This window comes from Pseudonaja textilis, chromosome 14 (genome assembly GCF_049901715.1).
Source record: "Pseudonaja textilis isolate UNSWEBS1 chromosome 14, rPseTex1.2, whole genome shotgun sequence".
NCBI lineage: Eukaryota > Metazoa > Chordata > Lepidosauria > Squamata > Elapidae > Pseudonaja > Pseudonaja textilis.
Genome location: NC_142003.1, coordinates 13,042,556 through 13,063,484, shown reverse-complemented (window position 1 = coordinate 13,063,484; position 20,929 = coordinate 13,042,556). Strand labels below are relative to the sequence as shown.

General features: G+C 46.9%; 1 protein-coding gene across 2 annotated transcripts in view; it reads right to left on the bottom strand.

Annotated features, from left to right (window-relative positions):
• PRKCB (protein kinase C beta) overlaps positions 1-20,929 on the bottom strand; it is a 217,646-nt gene that overhangs the window by 67,266 nt on the left and 129,451 nt on the right. For both annotated transcript variants that reach the window (XM_026704057.2, XM_026704056.2), the window contains exon 8: positions 12,171-12,267. In XM_026704057.2, coding sequence (XP_026559842.1) covers positions 12,171-12,267 — 97 coding nt within the window. The remainder of the gene's footprint in view (positions 1-12,170; positions 12,268-20,929) is intronic.

Sequence of the window (20,929 nt, the reverse complement as noted above, 5' to 3'; positions counted from 1 at the left end):
CCCAATCCCAATGGGGAAGGTGGTCAATTCTTAGCAATGGGAGGAAAATGCCCCCTTGCCATTCTTCCAAGGGTCTGCCCCAGGGGTGTGTTTCAAATATTTTTACCACCAATTCGGTGGGCACACCTTGGTGGGTGCGCTTTGCATGCGTGCACACACTTTGCACGCGCACCAAACACACGCTTTGAGTCACCTCCTGCACTCCTGCACTCTCCCTGACGCTTCAGCAGCAGCTGCGCGGCAATTGCGGTGCCACACGAAGCCACTGCGCTTCAAAAGCAGGACATAAAGGTGAGTAGGGGAGCCCAGGTGGGCAGGTGGGCCCAACAGCAGAGTGGCGGAGAGAACTGGTTCGATCTCTGCTGCTCGTTGGCGCTACCGGCACAGCAGAACCATGCCAAACCGGTTAGAATACCGGTAGAACGCCTGCTCTGCCCCATGGGAACTGATGAGCATAGAGCAGCCACCGAGTCCAAGGAAAAAGGAACAGGCAGGGCTAACGCATATCGGGCCACAAAAAAACCCAGGGGTGCCAGGAGAGCAGATGTAAGTAGAGAGAAGGCTCCCTGAGTGATGTTTATTCACCCTTGCAGGCTTCGCTGGCCCTGGAAATTCATGGCTTCTTTTTCAGTCCAGCTGCATCTTGATGATAATGAAAGCTAGCTTCCCAACCAATCCTCAGCACCTGAAAACCTTTAAAAAAACCTGACTTGGACCTTCCCTATCACAGCCAAAAGACGCTGTTCCTGCATCTTTTGTTGAAAATAGCGGGGAAGAAAATATCATAGGCTCTGCCTGTCCTAGCAGGAACCCAGTGCTGAACCGAACTCAGCGAAGACTCAGCTTGCAGAAGAGACGGAGGGGGCTTCCTGCCTCTTCCCCAGAGCCCTCCACAACGGCTGGGCATTCAGGAGCTTCCTGGAGGGCTGGCAGCATCCTTCTTCTCCCGCTGAGCTGGGGGTGGGGAGCATAACTTACGGGGACATAATTCGTTAAACACACAGGCACATACAGAGAGCCACCTCATAATTTATTCATTTTAATGTCTGAGAAATACGTGGCGTTGGAGGCACCTACCGGGGTTCAGCCTAGTGTGAAATTCCATTAAGCTGAGTCAATTGGAGGCTCCTCCAGGCTCCAGCAGAAGCCCAGGAGGTCGGCTGGTGCTTCCCTTGGCGAGGGGTTTGCAGTCCTCCCCCAGAAGCCCCTCCTCCTCCTCCTCTCTTCTTCCTCTTCCTCCACCCCTCTCCTTTTCCTCCTCCCCTCCCCTCTTCTTCCTCTTCTTCCTCCTCTTCTTTTCCTCCCCCTCCCCTCCTCTCTTCTTCCTCTTCCTCCTCCTCCTTTCTTCCTCCTCTCTTCTTCCTCTTCCTCCACCTCCTAATCCCCTCTTCTTCCTCTTCTTCCTCTTCTTTTCCTCCTTCTCTCTTCTTCTTCCTCCCCCTCCCCTCCTCCCCTCCTCTCTTCCTCCTCCTCCTCCTTCTCCTCCTCTTTTCTTCCTCCTCCTCCTCTTTTCCTTCTTGTCCTCTCTTCTTCCCCTACCCCTCCTCCTCTCTTCTTCCACCTTTTCCTCCTCCTCCTCCTCCTCTCCTCCTCCTCCTCCCCTCTTCTTCCTCTTCTTCTTTTCTTCCCCCTCCCCCTCCCCTCCTCCCCTCCTCTCTTCTTCCTCTTCCTCCTCCTTTCTTCCTCCTCTCTCCCTCCTCCTCCTCCTCCTCGTCCTCCTCTTTTCCTCCTCTCTTCTTCCTCTTCCTCCACCTCCTCCTTTTCCTCCTCCTCCTCCTCCTCTGCTGACATTTTGGGAGATGCCTGCTGATAGCATCCCTCTCCAGCCATTCCTCTGTTACTGAGGGCCAGTCTTGGACCACATCACTAAAGCTCTTTGCTGTCTCTTTTCCAGGCTGAATATGGTTCTGGCCACATGCCCAGATTTCCTAAGCACCTCACAGCCGCGACCCCACCAGCAACATTGGGAAGGCGAACCCAGCCTTTATCCTAAACCCCTCGGCTGGTCAGTCATATTGGGACGCTTGGCAGAGTCCAAGGGGGGGAGGAGAGCCTAGAAGCCCAGGGTGGCCTTGGCAAAATTAACTCTCCTCCTCCACAGGTTGGATGATGCAGACTCCCCTCCCCCGCCCTCCCTGCCAGCGGCGTCTGCCTTGAATAAGCCGGTTGCTCTCGTTGCCTGTGGCTTTGCTCTCGCTCACGCCATTCCCTTCCAAATGTGCAGCCATTATTAAGAGTGTTAATTTCTCTTGAATGGAGCTCCTGGGCTCTTGTTTTTCCTACGGTGGTGGAAAAACTATATTTCACTCCCTGTATCAAAGCAGCGGAAACAAAGCCAGGCCTGCATAAGGCTGACAACACCAGGCTGAGATCGTAGGTGGAATGAATAAGGGTTGGGATTGAGGGAAACCCGCCTGAGTTGCCTTCACGGTTCCTTCCTTCTCGGCCTTCTTATGTCTCTTCCTCCCGCCTAAAACTCCTTCTCTGTTTCTTCTTCATTCTCCTCAGAACAACTATGGGTGCCAAGGGCCACCCAGAGGTTTCCATCAGGGCCTCTGCCCTGGTGAGCCTTGAGGGCTTACTGACTTGGCCCTTGGCCCAACTGGTGGGAGCAAGGGGTATCAAAAAAAGCCATGGCTGAGACCACCCACATAAAGCACCACCCATATTTTACACGTATTATGGTCACAGCCAGCCATCTTGACCCAAAGGCACTTTTTTTTAGGAAGTAACTTGACTTTCTTGATTTTTTCTTTTGAAGAGGTTTTGCTTCTTGTCCAAGAAGCTTCTTCAGCTCTGACAGGAGGGATAGTGGGGAAGGAATCTGCAAGGAATAAAAACCCTCCCATGGCCGCTATCCTGTCAGAGGGGAAGAAGCATCTTGGATGAGAAGTGAAACGTCTTCCAAAGGAAAAAAAAACCAAGGAAGTCCAGACGCCTCCAGAAAAAGCGCCTTTGGGACAACTGTCCTCTGGAGGACGGAGAATCTCTAAAGACTTTCATGCACCTTGACATTTAGGGGGCCCCAAGAGAGTGGGCGTGGGGCAACCCTTCCAAACCTGCAGCTGATGCTTCTAGCAATCCGAGATAGACCCATTTCCCAGGCTGAGCCAAATATCTCCAAGGGCCAGCCAAAACAGCTGCTGCCCCAGAGCCGCTTGGGGTGGGGTTGTGGTTTTTTTTGGATATGACAGGGAGAAAAGCTAATTAAATATGGAGGGAATAGTTTGTCATGTTATTTGCATTTAAATAGCTCAATTCAGTTTAATTAAATTTAAATGAAAACAAATTTACTCTCTGTCCTACCTTGCCTATTCTTTTGGAGTACGGCTCCCATTGTTAATCCCCGTCACACATTTCCTGGCAACTGTTTTTACACACTTTTACGCGCAACCGGTCAGCCAAATCCTTGGGGTTGCCTGATTCTGCTTGTTCTGAGCCTGTGGCTTCTCTCTCCCTGCCCTTTTAGCTGGGAATAAGCTTTCCTGGACTGCAGGGAGATCAGTCTGAGCAGGTATGCCCTGGACTGCCCTCCACACACCTTTGGGGGTTGCCACTTGTGGCCAAGGCAGCTTTACGCCCTGCAAGGAGGAATCAGACCCACGGAATCTCGGACCAGCCAGGATTCCTGCTTCCTTCCCGGTAGGTTTAAATAGGAAATTATCCTGCTATTGGCTATTCTGCCTTCCTTCGAGAGACCCCCTGAAGCATTTTTCCTTTGTTTCCCACCCCCAACCCTTTCATGACTGAGTTGGGCTGACAGCAAGGGATTCAAAGCCACCCAGGGGCTTTCTGTGGGGGGAGGGGTCAAAAATGGTCCCCCCTCCCCGGATTCTAGCGCAACACTTCAGCCACTCCATCACATTCCCCCTTTCAGGGGGGACATGTAAGATACAAAATACATTTCAGGGCTGTTTCAATTTATCTCCTTCCTTATAAATTTAGCAAATCATTTGCTGTCACTTCTAGCGGCCGCCTTGAGCTCCTTGCCAACTGTCCAGTTGGTGAATCCAGAAAAGGAAACCCCTGGGACGTTATTTTACCAAGAGTATACAATTTTTACTGAATAAACCATATTTGGCACAGGAGAAGGAAAACCAGCTTTGGGTTTCCCATGCAAAAGCAAGCAGAGTTAATTCTCCCTTTTCCCGACGGGGCCACCCACAGTCCAATATGTCCACCAATCCCTTCTGTTCATTTGGTTATGGGGAACAGCCAGCCACGGTGGGACATCTGCTTGCTGTGTCCTCGAGGTGGAAGCAATGTCTCACGGAAGCCGACGGATGCTTGAATGCCATTTCTCCCTCCCTTGCATTCCATCTACCCCCCCCACCCCGCGTTACTGTCAAGCTGCGAACGAAGTAAAATGTAGGTGAAAATGCGAGTCAGTCTTGACATGCTGACCCCCCGGAAGAAGGGTGGACCTGAAACAATAATAAACATACATACACATTATTACTTACAACCCAACTACTGCTGCGTTCCCTACTGGGGCCGTTGAGTGTTCTTAGTGTGAAACATCTTGACTGCCCTAACATCTGGAGCAGCCGCCCACTCAGCGTCTGCTAACGGGTAGCCTTTCCACAGTACTAGATATTGTAACTTTCCCTTGTGATATCTGGAGTCCAGAATGCTTTTGATCTCATAGCGCTCCTCTCCCTTAACTAGGAGGGAACGAGGAGGTGGTTCTTCGACTGGTCTCAGCCCAGATTCTGGAAAGGGTTTTAAAAGACTGCAATGAAATATCGGATGAACCCACCTATTGCATTTTGGCAACTTCGGCTGCATCATCACCAGATTTATGATCCGGATGATTTGAAAAGGCCCTTGGTCTTTGGACCTAATTTTTTAGAAGGTTGCCTCACGTTTAGATATTTGGTGGACAAATACTCCTTATCCCCTACTCTAAATTCTCTCTTCTCTAACCTGCTAACCTTTTTTTAATTTTTCCATAGCTTTATTCAGCGCCTCACTCACGGTGGCCCCTGTGCCTTTTAGAGTATCCATCCACCCAGCTAACTTGGCTGAGGATGGGGCTTCCTGTGCGAGTTCTGGCATAGGCACAAACTTAGTCCTCTGACCACCTTGAAAGGGGTAACACCTGTGCCTCAGTACACCGAGTTGTTATATGCCACCTCTGCGAAAGGCAGGAGCTCAGCCCAGTTAGTCTGTTAATAATTGACATAGCAGCGCAGGCATTGCTCTACTAATGAATTGGAGAGTTCAGCAATTCCATTAGTATGAGGATGATAGGCAGAGCTAATTCCCTGGGAGGAGCCTACCGTTTTCAAAAATTCCCGCCAAAAGTTTGAAGTGAACTGCCCCCCCCATCTGAGATAATGCCATGCTTCAGGACCCCGTGTTGTCTTTAGATGGTCTGTAGATGTGCTGCACAAACATCTAGGACCTGGGTTGAAGGAATCTTCGGACACACCACACAGTGTGCTTGCTTTGAGAACAGGTCAATTACTGTGTTCCCAGCACTCTCAGGCAACACCATGATAGAGTTCATGGATATCTCCTCCCACAGGTTATCTGGGTTGGCTATTGACTGTAGCAAGCCTGAGGCTTCCCAAGTAGGAACTTCACGGAGGCCCATATGAGACAACTCCCCACATAAGTTTCTATGTCCTTTTTTCATTTTTGGCTGCCATCTTTACCAAATGAAGAGTCTTCACAAACCCAAAATGTCCTGTGTCATGGCTCCACTTCAGGACCAAGGTTCTTTGGCAGGTTGGGACGTACAGTTTACTCCCATTCCATGCTAAGCCATCCTTCAACATCAAGCCATCTTTATATCTTTGGGACCACTCGTCTGCCCCCAAGGCATCTTCAGTGGTTGCATCGATGAGTCTCCAGTCAGCTGCAGAGAGATTGTTCTCTGCTGTCTCATAAGCGCTGGGGCTGCGAGCTGTCTGGATGAGATAATGGAGTTAACTACTTCCTCTCAGGTACTCCTGTATGTGAGAGAGGCATCTGCTAAGAAATTCTTCCTTGCCCCACCGCCCAGCAACTAATGAAGGGTGAAATTGAAATGATTCAAATACTGGGCCCATCGGTCTTGCTTAGGGGGTAGCTTCCTCGGGGTCTTTAATGCCTCCAGGTACTTGTGGTCTGTTGACACCTCAAATGGAATCTTAACTATCCTCTAAAAACCACCTCCAGGTCAGAAGAGCCCATCCAATCATGTAAGCCTCCTTCTTCCAGATGCCCCACTGCCTCTCAGTATCAGATAACTTGTGAGACATGTAGGTACATGGTTGCAACTCCCCCTTTTCATTCCTCTGGAGTAAAACCATCCCAACTGCTACACTACTAGCATCCTCCTGGGTCACAAAAGGCTCGTCTCAGTTTGGGTATTTCAAGACCGGCTCTGCAACAAACAACCGCTTCAGCTTTTCAAAGGCTTCTTAGCAATCAATGGACCAATTTAATGGCTGACTCAGTTTGGGTTTTTCCTCCCTCCCCATCTTGAACAAGTTGGTGATGGGCAGGGCTGTCTGGACAAAAGTGTGGATGAACCGATGAACTGCCAATAATAGTTTGCAAATCCCACGAAGCTCCGTAACTGCCTCCTGGTCCGAGGGGCCTTCCATTCCAGAATTGCCCTTACCTTACCGGGTCCGTTTCTACCCCATCCTTGGAGATGCGATATCCCAGGTGGTCTAGACTGGTCTTGTGGAAGTCAGATTTCGATAGCTTTGTGTGTAACTGGGCTTTACTTCTGAAGTACTTCCCTCACTGGCCTTACATACTCTTCCGTGGTCTCGGTATTCCATGAGCCACAATAAAATGGACAGTGTCTATGTGGATCCCAGCCTTGAGGCTCACTGGCTCCATTAGGTAAGTTGTTGGTGTCCCTCCAGTAAGGGAGGCAGTAACTGGAAGAACCTCATGGGCTGCCTTAACTTCCTCAGCCTAGTTTCTCTACTGTCTGAAGGTTAATTAGGCACCAAGTGCATCCTAAGTCCAGCAAGGCTGTGAACCCCCCTTACTTTTGGTGAGGGCACCAAAATTTTTACCCAGCTTGTCATAGGATGATGGTGCCATTGAGTCGTTTTCCCTGTCACTGTTGCTCTCGTAGAAGACCAAGCCGGGCTTGTCGTGGGTCAGAGTTCCCTCCCCTTTGCTGGGTTGGGGAGAGACCTCCACAATGTGTTGAGCTGCCCGTGTTTTCTCTTTCAGCTTCACGGATGGGTTTTTTCAGCTTTGGCTGGGCCAGGGCTCACAGTGCAGAGGTTGGGTGTGGCACGAGGTAATTGGCCACTCCGTGACTTTCCTTCCCCCATTGGATACACCCTCCTGGGCTCTGGTGGGGCTTCTCCCCTGTGGCGGGGAAAACATCCCCTCTTCCTCCATGGGGCACTGGGCATGTCGAGCATACAGCAGGGCCAGTTTGCACACGCAGCTTGCTTCAAGTATTCCATCAGGTCAAGCTTCGCATTTGTGGCTAACTGTTACCATGCTTGAAGGTTGTGGGGTACTCTCCCCCCCTCCCCCAGGATGAGCAGTTGTGATACAGCTCCTTGTTCAGTCCCTTGCAGAATTGGTAGACCAGGAGAGTTCATGCCAATCTCTCAGGTAAGCCACCAGGCTACAAAAATCTTGGATGTACTCTCTTACTGCCACTTGTCCTGCTGTAGGGCGCAGATGTGGGCCTCTGCATGCTGGGCTGCTGTGGGGGGTCTTTGAATCTGTCTCACAGCAGCAGCTCTTGCAGCTCCAGAGCCCTCTCGTTGTGGAGAGACACCAGCCATCCTGCTGCACCCTCCTCCAGACTAGATGTAACAGCATTGACCAGGTACGCTTCTCCTGGTACATCACTCCATGGCATTCCATACAGTTCCAGACCTGGGTCAGGAAGTAGGCCAAGTTGTCGGGTTGCCCATCAAACCAGACTGCTAGGGGAGATGGTGGTGGGTCCTCTTGCATTAAGATGTACCCAGGTGGCAACCCCAGTACTGCCAGGGGTGCCTGAATGGGGCTGCATGTACCAGCTCCTGCCCCACTGGTGGGGAAGTGGCAGGGATGGGTGCCACCGTCCTTTGGCTCAGCTGCAGGAGCAGAGGAGATGGGATAGGCAGTGGTTTCATGGCACTTGACCCCATTCCCAGGATTGCTGCCTTTGGTGAGGTGGCTCCCCAGACTTTCAGCCCGCTGAACTTCTCCCTCAGCTGTTCCTTTGATGGACTGAGATCTGTGGCTGGGAACTTCCACTCGTTTGGGTCATCCCACTCATCTGCTCGTCTAACTTTTCACTTGCTTACCCCGGGTCACCGTGACTCCATGGAGAATCGGTTGGTCCTCTGCTTCCACTGCCTTCCCTCCAGCCCTTGGGGCTCGAATAGGGTCCTTCTATGGCTCTTTCCTCCTTGAGTACGGGCCATTGTTCCAGCTTCTTAGCTCTCTGTTTGGGGCTGTGCCAGCTGCTTGCATCCTGGCTTCAGCTTGGGCTGCCGCCAGAATCTCTCAACAGGGAGCTTCTCCTGGCTTCACCTCCCCCCTCCTCTGTTTCTTTGTCAGATCTCAAAGCTGCCAATCTCCTGGTGGGGCCCAGGTAGGCTGCTACATTGACAGCTGCTTTAATGTCAACTGCCCAGTTGGTGAAAAAGAAACTCCTGGGGCATTATTTTACTAAGAGTATAAAACTTTACCAATAAACCACATTGGCACAGAAGAAGCTAAACCAGTGAAGCTGATGGATGCTTGAATACCATTCCCCCTCTCTTGCATTCTATCCACCCCCTCCGTCCCTGTTCTCAAAGCAAGCACACTTTGTGGTGTGTCCAAATATTCTTTCTCCCCAGGTGCTAGACAAGATGTTTGTGCAACACATTTACAGACCACATAGGGTCCTGAAGCACATTACAGGGGGTGCAATTCACTGCAAAATTGTGGGACTTAGCACCACCTATCATTCTAGTACCAATGGGGCTACGGAATGCACCAACTCATTAATAGAGCAATACCTGCACTATTATGTAAATTATCAGCAGACTAATTGGGCCGAACACCTGCCTTTCGCAAAGGTGGCATATAACAACTCAGTGCACAGCAGCACAGCTTTTACTACTTTCAAAGAGGTCACAGGGACTGAGTTTGTGCCCCTGCCAGAGCACTCATTAGCTAAAATTGCCAAAATGCAATAGGTGGGTTCATCTGGTATTTCATTACAATCTTTTAAAACCCTTTCCAGAATCTGGGCTGAGACCAGTCAAACAACCACCTCCTCGTTCCCTCCTAGTTAAGGGAGAGGAGCACTATGAGATCAAAAGCATTCTGGACTCCAGATATCACAAGGGAAAGTTACAATATCTAGTACTATGGAAAGGCTACCCGTTAGCAGACGCTGAGTGGGTGGCTGCTCCAGATGTTAGGGCAGTTAAGACATTTCACACTAAGAACACTCAACGGCCCCAGTAGGGAACGCAGCAGCAGTTGGGTTGTAAGTAATCATGTATATGTATGTTTATTATTGTTTCAGGTCCACCCTTCTTCCAGAGGGTCAGCATGTCAAGACTGACTCACTTTTTCACCTATATTCTGCTTCGCTTGCAGCTTGACAGAAAAAGGGAGCGGGTGGAATGGAATGCAAGGGTGGGGAAAATGGCTTCCAAGCATCCGTCGGTTCTTATGAGACATTGCTTCCACCTCGAGGACACATCAAGCAGATGTCCCAGCGTAGCTGGCTGGTTCCCATAACAAAATGAACAGAAGTGATTGGTGGATGTAATGAACCGTGGGTGGCCTGTAGAGAAAGGGGGAATTCACTATGCATGCTTTTGCAGAGCTGGTTTTGCTTCTCCTGTGCCAATGTGGTTTATTCAGTAAAGTTTTATACTCTTGGTAAAATAATGTCCCAGAAGTTTCTTTTTCCAGATTCATCAACTGGACAGTTGACACTGAGATGGAAATTGATCATAAAAAGAGGAGAGGTGTGTTTCCTGTGAAATTTGGGGAGACATTTATGTTGTTTTGTTGAGATTTCTGAGTGTTTTTCTAGCTTGAGTCAAGCTACTGGACTTTCTGTTCCCTAGCAACCCGGGGGAGTGGCGTCAGAGAGGCGGGACTAAAATACAAAATTAAAAATATTAGGGGTGAAAGCTTGCGAGGAGGAGGAAAAGGAGGAGGGGGTAGGGGGTAGGAGAGGGGTGGTGTGAAAGTTTGCTAGGAGGAAGAGGAGGAGGGGCAGGGGAGAGGCTGTAAGAGGAGGAGAGGGAAAGGTGAAAGGTTGCGAGGAGGAGGAGGAGAAAAAGGAGAATGAGGAAGATGCTTGGGGGTATGGATAAAGTGGACAAGAAGACGTTTTCCCCTTCATGAAAGAATCAGGACATGATCCATAGCACCACTTTGTTCAACATAAAAGAAATAAGAAAATTTACTTCACTGAAAGGGAGACCGGGAGGAGAAATGGGAGCTGGGTACAGTACCCAGGAGCACAAAAGACAGTTGCCCAGGGCTCCCTGGAGCATGGCTAGTAGAAAAGGCCACTTTCTGGTGACTTCAAGACCTCCAGCAATACCAGTAATTACTAGGGTGACAGCCCAGCCAATGTATAAGGCACCAAGTTGAGGAGGGCTGGAATAGATTTTCTCATGTCCAAACGGGTGCTGGAGAAAATTCAAGGATAGCACAGAGGGCTGGGCCTCCCAAATCCTTGTGGCCAGTAGGTATGCCCCGACGGAATACTAGAGGCATCTCACACAGGCACTCTCAACAAAATAGTTGCCCCATTGAATGCGGACAACTTCGAAACACCCATTTCTCAGAAAACAAAAACTCTTTTGTGTGCCATGGTGGCCCAGTGGTTAGAATGCAGTATTGCAGGTTAATTCCACCAACTGCCAACAGTTTGATCGTCCCAAAGGTGTTTTTTTCAAGAGGCAACTGGACTTTCAGGTTTTTCTTTGAAGACTGTTTCACTTCTCATTCAAGCTTCTTCAGCTCTGACTGGATGGTGGGGAATGGAAGGATTTATACTACTGGCAGCCAGCTGGACATATGCATTCTTTTAGTGGCTCATTAAGGTCACCTGGAGGTTTATCTGTGTCATCAGGGTCACCTGAGAGGTGCAAATTGGTGTGGAGCCTTCTTGAAAAAAGCACCTTTGGGACAACCATGACCTGGATGACCGAGAATCTCCACAGACAACAGTTTGATCCCGACCGGCTCAAGGTTGACTCAATCTTCCATCCTTCCAAGTAAAACGAGGACCCAGATTGTGTTGTCTGACTTTTTGTCATTGGAAAGTTGTGTGCAAAATTTCTCTGGGTTGGAAATGAAATGAAATAATGAAATGAAATGAAATGAAATGAAATAATGAAATGAAATGAAATGAAATGAAATGAAATGAATAGAATAGAATAGAATAGAATAGAATAGAATAGAATAGAATAGAATAGAACAGAATAGAAAATGGAATAAGAGAATATAGAACAGAATATAGAAAATAGAAATCAATAGAATAGAATAGAATACAGAAAATGGAATAATAAAATATAGAATAGAACAGAACAGGATAGAATATAGAAAATAGAAATGAATAAAAATGAATAGAACAGAACAGAATAGAATTCTTTATTGGCCAAGTGTGATTAGACACACAAGGAATTTGTCTCCGGTGTAGAAGCTCTCAGTGTACATGCAAAGCAACAGAATCACCACCACCGCCATCATCATCATTACCATCACCACCATCATCATCCCAGTAAAAAGAGGGGGGGAGTTAGGAAGTTAATAAGGAGGGTAAATGATAATACTACAGCCATGCTTGGCACACAGAGACAGTGCTGTGAGAATTAGATGTTTACCAGAGTGGTGGCAGGAGGGAAAAAGCTCTGTCTCTGTGTCTTATATCTTGGCCTTGCAACGCCTAGGGCGTCATCCCGTGGGGAGGGGTGGAAAGAGTTTATGTCTAGTTTCTGAGGTCTCTAGATATTTTCCCAGCCCTCCTTCTGACCCGTGCAATACACAGTCCAAACTATTCAGATATTTGCCCCATTAATGCCAAGGGCTCAACTAGCCAAGTAGACCCTGATCTGTTCCTCCTGGTGTGGCCGGGCACCTCCCAGAACGCAGGGCTAACCCAAGTTAACCTCTTGTGGCCTCATGCTTGGCAAGAGCCACGAGAGGAGACTTCAAGGACTGGCTTCCCGAGAAACGCAACTCACCTCAAACTTCTGCCTGAATTCTTCACTGCCTTCTTCACCTTCAGCAGGGACAGGAACGTTGAAGTATTCTCCCTCTTCCTGGCTCAGGAGCTTAAACCTGGGGAGAGGAAAGGGGAATTGTCAAATATGGTGTCTCCTGTTCTTTGTTTTAATTAGTTGTGCTCACTTTTAAAGAAAGGAATGATCCAAGCAAGGCAGAGCACAGGTATCAGAGGCTGACACTCAAACACCCAAGAACAGAAGTGGACGAGAACGGAAACCTGAGTGAGGACATGGGGATGTAGGCAATACCTCTGAACCCTTTTCCCACGCCCAAAAACGCTTCAAAGAAGCAAACAAAACCCACAGAGAGGCAGAATGGGGCAAATGTCTCGTGCATGTTTTGATTTGCAGGTTATTTTAAAAACGGGCAACTCTTTCTTTTTTAACTTTTTTGTATTTTGTATAAAATACAAAAAAGGAAAATGGGAAATTAAGGGAAAGAAAGGCAATGGGAAAAGGGGTGTGTAAAATAAGAGGGGGAAGAGAAAAAGAAAGAAAAGGGAGGCATTGACTTCTAACTCTTCCTAGCACACTGCAAGATAAACACACTCCAACCTCAATGCTTTGCTTTCACATATTAACATATAACTAGCCATTTCTGTAACACCAAATCTTTCTAATCAACAAAACCAAAACCAAAGTTTTGGGTTGTTGGTTTTTTGGAAATCGAATACTTTATTTAAAGAGGAAAATATATTCTTATTTGGATATCACTTCTGGAATTTGTGTTTGTGAAGGGGAAAAAAGGGGCAATTCCTTCAAAATAGTTTCTGCCGCCCATTGCTGACTCAGACTGCTTAAGATCGGGCAGCCGTGCCCACCGGGAAGGCCTGCTTGACTCCAGACCAAGAGGGGATTTTCACGATTAAAAGGAGGAAGAATTGTCTCCTCTTTGAAGACGGGGATTTGCCTCATGCACAGGCCTCTTCCTCTCTCCCGCCCTCTTCTCTGGGTACGTACCACGGCTCTTTAGAGATGAAAAATGAACGGGAGTTTCCCTCTTCACAGTGTTTATTTAAGCCAAGTACTGTGACAAGGAAAATTACTTAGATCTCCACTTACTGGTTTTTAAAAATGCAATACGTAGCTGCTTACCATATATTTTACATGCTCTCTAATGTGCTCAGTTGGCGGAGCCAAACTTGACACAAGTCCGCAGGTGGCGAGGAAGCCAAATAGAGGGGGGGGGGCTGACTGAGGACCTGGCTGGCACCCAAAGCCCAGAGGGGGCACATTGTCCCCAGTGGTTCTGAGCCTCTGAAGGGCTCCTGACACCCCTGGCTGCCCGAGCCCTTATGGAATGGCAGCGCTGTGAAAGGGCATGGGTGTTGTGGTTCAATGGCAGCCGGTGCAGAAGACAGCAGAATCAGACAGTGGGGACCAGTCTGCGAGTCTGGAGAGGACTCGGATGAGGGTCCTGTGTACAATGCGGACATGGCACCAGGACCATCTGGGAGTGGGGTGCTGCCTTTGGAGTCTGGCAGCAGCAAGGCAGAGGACCCAGGGGAGCCTGTTCCCAGTGCGTGAGTGCGCAGAGCTGCTAGAAGGTGAGAGCAGCTGAAACAAAAGGGGAGACTCGGGAGTAAGGCTGGAAGGTGATTGCCCCTCCCAGAAGGGATGAAAGTCAGGCCAAGGTGACAAAACCTTTGCAGGAAGCAAAGTAGTTTGATCGGTTCAGTCATTGTTGAAGCTCTTTGTACTTCGGTTGATTTTTTTTTTGATACTTCGGTTGGTTTCTTTTCTAGTTAATTGGATACTTCTGTTTTTGGCAGCATTCCACAGAACTGAAAGGTGTGTGCTTATCTTGGGGGACTGTTTGAGATTAATTCCGGCTGGGAATGAAAACAACTCCCAGCATTGCAATAAAATAAGTCTTGTTTTTAAATTACGTTTGTGCATAATGATAGTTTACGAAGCCTGGGTCAGAACACTGGGCTGCACCCAAGTGGAAGAAGGCTTCCCTTCCCTTCCTCCACCCCCAGTGCCTTCTCCCCCACAGCTTTGGCCAAGCCCACACATCCTGCTTAATCTGCTAGAGACTGGTGATGCTTGCTAACCATGCCAGCTTTCATTAGCTTTCACCCAGGCTGGATCCGGGCAGGGTGAAGCCCTAAGTTACAGGGAGCCATAAAGGCTTTTTTCTGGCAAGGTCTTGCAGAGAACAAGGCCACACCACAACTGAACTTAACAAGAATGCCATCCAGATGAGTAACAAGCCCAGGTTGGCATGCAGAGACGGTGTGATTGCATGCAGAATCAAAGCGTATCTTAATCAGTTACCAAAGGTTTATGTGAGCCACACAGAGGACTTAATTTATGGAGACCTTCATAAATGACATTGGAACTGTAGCAAATGAAAATAATTTCGAGAGGTGCTTAAAGCTATAGTTTGCTTAGCTTATATTTAAATTCTGTCAAGTTTCCCTTTCTGTGGCTTGCCGTGAGGTGTGCGATGACAGAGCTTTGTTTAGATTTTCATTTAATGAACTCTAATGCAACCTCAGCAAGCGGCTTAAAAAGGGTTTCCTCCTCCCTCCCAAGTCTCTCTCATTAACTGCCCAAGTTTGAGGGGTTTTGTCATTCCCTTGTTGGAGTCTGACTCTGAGGGGAAATTGAGCAGCTGACAGGGAGTGGGAGTGTGGCTCCAGTGGCTGTGGAAGAAATGGGGGAAGGGCACAGTCCGGCTGGACATTCAAAGGAAGACCCAGGGCCACCCCCTCTTCATCCTAGGGCACACAGGGAGGAACAGAGAAGGGAGAAACATGGCTTATGGGAGAGAAAAGGGCCCTGATCCCTTTCATTAGTTGCAGCTGGAAGAACAGGATATAAGTGGGGCATTTGCACACAGCTCCTTGCCCAAAGCAAAGCATGCATAATCTTGGTTGAGGCTTATCTGGGTTTTGGCGTCCTCCCAACTGTGGCTGCTACGTTATCCTTTGAAAGTCTGCAATTTATCATCCTGGTCTGCCGTGTTAATTATTCAGTGTGGTTTCTGTTGGTTTTTTATTTCTAATTATCTTTACATTGGATTTGGACTGCATTTCTTTCCTTCGTAGACTGTTTTTTGAAAAGTTTGATCTCCAGTCAAGGATAATTGGACATTGGGGACCAAGTTGGAGGCATTAAAGGGAATTTATTTTGTGACTTTGTTATTTTTGTGTCACGCCCCGGATCATCACAGGTTTGGCAAATACACCAAAAGAATATTGTCACAACTCTGTCCCTGGATACCAACTACCACTTTCCATTACCTTCATTAAACCTTCCCTAGCTAGCATTTCAGCAAGGAAAAGAAATGCTAGGATATTCTGCTTCTTCATATGACAGAATAAGTCATTTACAACACCGAGATAATCTACGCGGTTCAATCCTGGCATGATTTAACGTCCTAGTTTTACTGGGTCTGCCTATTTGGGAAGAGGAATCCGGGGCAATGCTCTCGCCACTCACCAACGTGCCCTCTCTGTGCCAGGCAGCCAAGAAAACAAAGCGAGGGGTAAAGCCACAGGGCCAGAAGCAACTTTGGCCCTTGCCACTCCTTGCCACTGTGCCCGTACTTGAGTGAGGCAGCCCTACCTCAGCAGCAAATATCTGGGTGACAGCAGAAAAGTACGGAAATACATGGTTCGGTGTGAATTGCCTTTAATATACACACTCTTGCAAGCTGCTGATCTCAGTGCCTTTCTGTGCACATTTTTGCAATATACAAAAATTACAAAATTAATATTAATATTAATTAACATACAATATGTCATTTTGTGAATACGCAAGTGCACACACCCCTTAATACATGTTGTGCATCATTTATACTGCAAACCACATCACATTTGGAAAACTGAGGTTCAGATTAAAATATGCAAAATGAATAACATAGCATAAAAATATAAACAGAATGAAATTCTCCTCCCCTTGCCTGAGAATCAACATGAAAAATGCATCTCTTGATGAAAAGGAATGAGTGAGTTTACATTATTTATCCATCACTGGAAATCCCCAGATGCAGGAATCCATTTTCTGTTAAATTGTTCTTCACTAAGAGCAGCCAAGCTACAGTGGTGTTTCTCAAGAATTGGCCTGGCCAGATAGCATTAATTTGCCTTCCCTTCCCTGCTCCCACCCAGTTTAAAATGTCAATCCTGAACTTCACTTGAATAGGTACTAAAACCCTCCTGCAAACAAGGAAAAGGAGAGCCTGTCATTTCCTACATCTATTGCTGTACTTATATAACTATTCCTTCTTTCTTTCTTTCTTTCTTTCTTTCTTTCTTTCTTTCTTTCTTTCTTTTTTCTTTTTTCTTTTTTCTTTTTTTCTTTCTTCCTTCCTTCCTTCCTTCCTTCCTTCCTTCCTTCCTTCCTTCCTTCCTTTCTCTCTTTCTCCCTCCACTGCTCTCTCTTTCTCTTATTTAGGAACTGCCCATCTTCCTCACAGAGGGATTCTGGGTGGTGTACAAGTAAATGTTAAAATCATTAAAACTAAATTATCATCATCATCATCATTCTAGCCATTGTCTATCCCTGCAGGATGAAGGCCTCTTGTGCATGTTTTCAACCAAAATGGTCCTGAGCTTTCTTTTGGCTGGGGAATTCTGGGAGTTGAAGTCCACCAGGCTTAAAGTTGCCAAGGTGTTGGAGACCTCTTGGTCTAGAGGACCCCAAGGTCTCTTCCAGCCCTATCATTCTATGTAATTCTACATAGTGGGAGGCAGAGGTGTTTTTCAGCATGTTCTGACCAGTGCTGGAGAACCGGTAGCGGAAATTTGGAGTAGTCTGAAGAACCAGCCAATCCCACCTCTGACTGGTCCCACCAACCCCAATCTCTTCTCTGCCTCCCACTGAGTCCCAGCTGATCACCTGGGTCTTCTTTGGTTGCCCTGCACAGGAGAACGGAGCTGGAAAGCAGGTTAGTGGGTTGGGGAGGGAATGGGGATTTTGCAGTATATCCTTCCCCTGCCACGCCCACCAAGCCACGCCCACAGAACTGTTCGTAAAAAAATTTGAATCCCACCACTGGTGGGAAGGGACTCAGGGCCTTTTTAATAGTTCTCTCTCTAAGGTTGTTCAGCTCTTTGGAAACAAGAACTAAAGAAAGAACAACGGAACGCTTTTTCTGGAGGACAGAGATGAAGAAAAAGCAGGGAGATTTCACTTGGCTGAGAGTTGCTTGCCTCGTGATACTTTTTGGGTGGGCACCAATATCGCTTTGGGAGAGCATCTCCCGGGGGAAAAAGTCTCTTCCCCAACGGACTAATCTTAGAGCAGGAGGCTGCTGAGGGAGCCCATTTGATGGAGAATCTGCTGTTGGTTCCAAGGCTCCCTGGGAGGCAGAGGCCAGGTTGAACACCTGGTTTCTCTCCGGCACAATCCCTCCAGGAGGGGAGAATTCATGGAGGGCAGCTATGAAACCACAGAGGTGGGGAGGTGGGCTTCCTAATCCTACCACGTCTTCTGGTTTTTCCCAGCCCACCTGAAAGCTTTTCAGAGCATCGCTCTTTTACAATTACATGGTGATCATATACAATCAGAATACTTACGTCCTTATTTAATTAAATCATTTACGAACAGGATGGGTATCATTAACATTTTCTATTTTCCATCCTGATTACGGCAGCTAAGATGGAAACAAGTCCCTGCATTACAATTTTGGGTTCATTTTTTTCCCCCCTCTAGAGAGATTTTCCAATGTATTTTGCCACCCTATGAAAACAGTCCGGGCTGTTCTTGTTCCTCAAATTTATTTGTAGCTGTTCTTACGCTTTAGGAATATTTCTAACATATAAATAGTTTTTAAAAAGGAGGCATTCTCATTTCCCCACCCTTAGACTATTAGATTTTATCTTCATCATGGAAAGAAGGATGAAATACTGCGTGTAGGGTGAAGATATAGTCTCAGGACCTCCTCCAGATTTAGAAGGCAATGGCATCTGAAAGGGGGGCGTCAAAACAAGTAAGAGCTCCAGCAGTGCAATCCACACACCCCCCATCCCCACTCTGCCCCTCTGTCCATGCACATTATGCTGACACATATATAAAAGGCGCTGGACTGAATGAAAAACTGCTGGTGACCTTCTACCGCTGCACCACAGAGAGTATCTTAACTTACTGCACCTCTGTATGGTTTGCCAATTGCACAGAGGCAGATAGGATGTCACTCCAGAGGGTTAATGTCATTGCCCAGAGGATCATGGGTTGCCCTCTCCCCTCTTTGGAAGAGCTTTATAGTTCCTGCTGCCTTAAGAAAGTTCAAAACATCCTCAAAGATCCCTCTCATCCTGGGCACCCCTTTTTTTGAACTATTACCATCTGGCAGACGGTACAGGATAATAATAAAAACAAGGACAATTAGGTTGAAAAACAGCTTCCATCCCAGGACAGTAGCTCTTCTGAATTCCACTGTATAGTGCAATATTAATGCAATATCAGGGGTTTTCAATTCAATGTGTGGAGGGTGAAGGATGTGCGTTTGTGTTTATTTTCATGGTCATGATGTGCACTGAAGATGGTGTTTGATTTCATTGTAATGAAAATAAAGTAAACTAAACTAAACTGATGTGGGAAGCATCTTACAATTTGTCCAGATATTTAGGAAGATTTTTCTAAATAGTAAAAAAAAAAGTTTATAAATTTTAATCCCACATGATTTGCGTAATCTGCCTGTGGAGATTCTTAATCATCCAGGTCATGACTGTCTCAAAGGTGCTTTTTCAAAAGGCAGCTGGACTGTTTTTTTCCTTGGGGAAAATATTTTGCTTTTCATCCAGGAAGTTTCGTTTGTTCTGGCAAGATGGTGGGGAGGATGGAAGGGTTAGTTCTGACAGGACCGAGGAGAGGGGTCGGTTGGAAGGATCATATTTCTGCAGTCTGCAATCTGCAGTCATTGAAAAAGTGTTTTACACTTTAGCTAAATCATTCCTATTTTTTTAGGATTACATTCTTTGGCTTTACGTAGTGTCAAGATTGAACTGTTTTGCTTCTTTCCAACCTTTTCAACTTGCCAATGAATTGGGGGAAGGGAAGGGTGGAATGGAGCGCTGAGATTATGTGCACGGATCGTGAGAGCCTGGAAACCATCAAGGTCACCACTGCAGGTGCTTCAGGAGGAGATGGACTGTTCCCATAACAAAAGGGCATCTCATAATTGGACAGTGTGATCATCCAGAGATGGGGAGAAAGGGAAGCTCTTGTTTAACTAGGCAAGCATTTGCACGAGAAAACCAGAGCTGGTTTTGTTTCTTCAGTGCCAAAATGGTGTATCCAATAAAGTTTCACTTTCGGGAATTTGAAGCTTCTGATAGTGTTTCTTTGTTTTGGGTTCACTAGTTGGATAGTTGACACATAGGTTTTCAGCATATACTTTTATTATTCTTTGGACTATTTATTATCAAGCGGTGTTTCCACTAAAGGGCTGCCACAAAGAAGAGGGGGCGGGTCAACCTATTATCCAGAAGGCGGGACAAGAAGCAACGGATGGAAACTAACCAAGGAGAGAACCAGCCTAGAACTCAGGAGGAATTTCCTGAGAGTGAGAACAATCAATCACTGGAATAGCTGCCTGCTGGGCTCGTGGCTGCTCCAGCACGGGAGGGTTTTTTTTGATGAAATTGGACAACTATTTGTCTGAAATGGTATAGGGTCTCCTGCTTGAGCAGGGGGGTGGACTAGGAGACCTCCAAGGGTCTCTTCCAATTCTGTTATTCTGTTGAGATCGGATAATTATTAATTCTAGTAGTTCTTTTAACTTGTTCATTGGAAAATGAGTTGCTCCCTCCCTTTCAGGACATTAGACTAATTAATTATTTGCTTAAACTCTCTCCTCACAGTGGCATTCCAGATCCTCATGAGTTTATCTTTTACAGTGTTGGTCATGTAAATTCCAATTGAGCGGCCCTAAAATTACATTTACTTGTAATTTTGCTTTTATGAACACAGGTCTACTCTATAATTAAATTGATAACCTTAAAGCCTGGGGGTGGGGGAGGATTGCAATCAGAATTGCTATTTTGGGGGGCCTTAAAAGTACCTTTGCCTAAAAAGATTCTTGATGGGCATTTTTTACCTTTTTGGTTGATTTCCTGTAGACATAAAGTATCTGGCTTGTTTTCCTTCAAGGTTTTATTAATTGTTTTATGCTTAATTTGTGTCCATCACAGTTCCATAAAACAGCATTCACTATTTTTCAAAAAGGGACAAGTGCATATCCCCAAATCACAGTATGGTGATTTGCATAATTTTGTACTCAGATACTGTCTTCTGGGGTTGTAAACAGGATGCAAACAGCCTTCTGTCGTTTCCCCTTAATCTCATAAATATACAGGCAGCCTTCGACTCACAAACCACAATTGAGCCCAAAATTTTTGTTGTTAAGTGAAACATTTGTTAAGTGAGTTTTGCCCCATTCTATGACCTTTCTGTCAACTCATAAAATATTTCTATGGTCATTTTATAGTTGCCAACAGAAAGGGAGGGGGAAAGGGGGTTTGAAAGAGCAGTGCGGCAGCTTGGAAACTGAAAGTGTATTCCATGAATAGTTTTTCAAAGATAGTAACTAGGTGACTGAAGTTTCTGCCATGCAAAATTCTAACTGGAGAGCATGATTGATGACTCTTGGCTATGGATGTGTCCCATTGGAGAATATGAATTACGATACACCCAGGGGGTGGGGTGGAGTGAACCTGGGTCAAGGGTGACAATGAATGATTTGTCTCAGAGTCGGCTACATC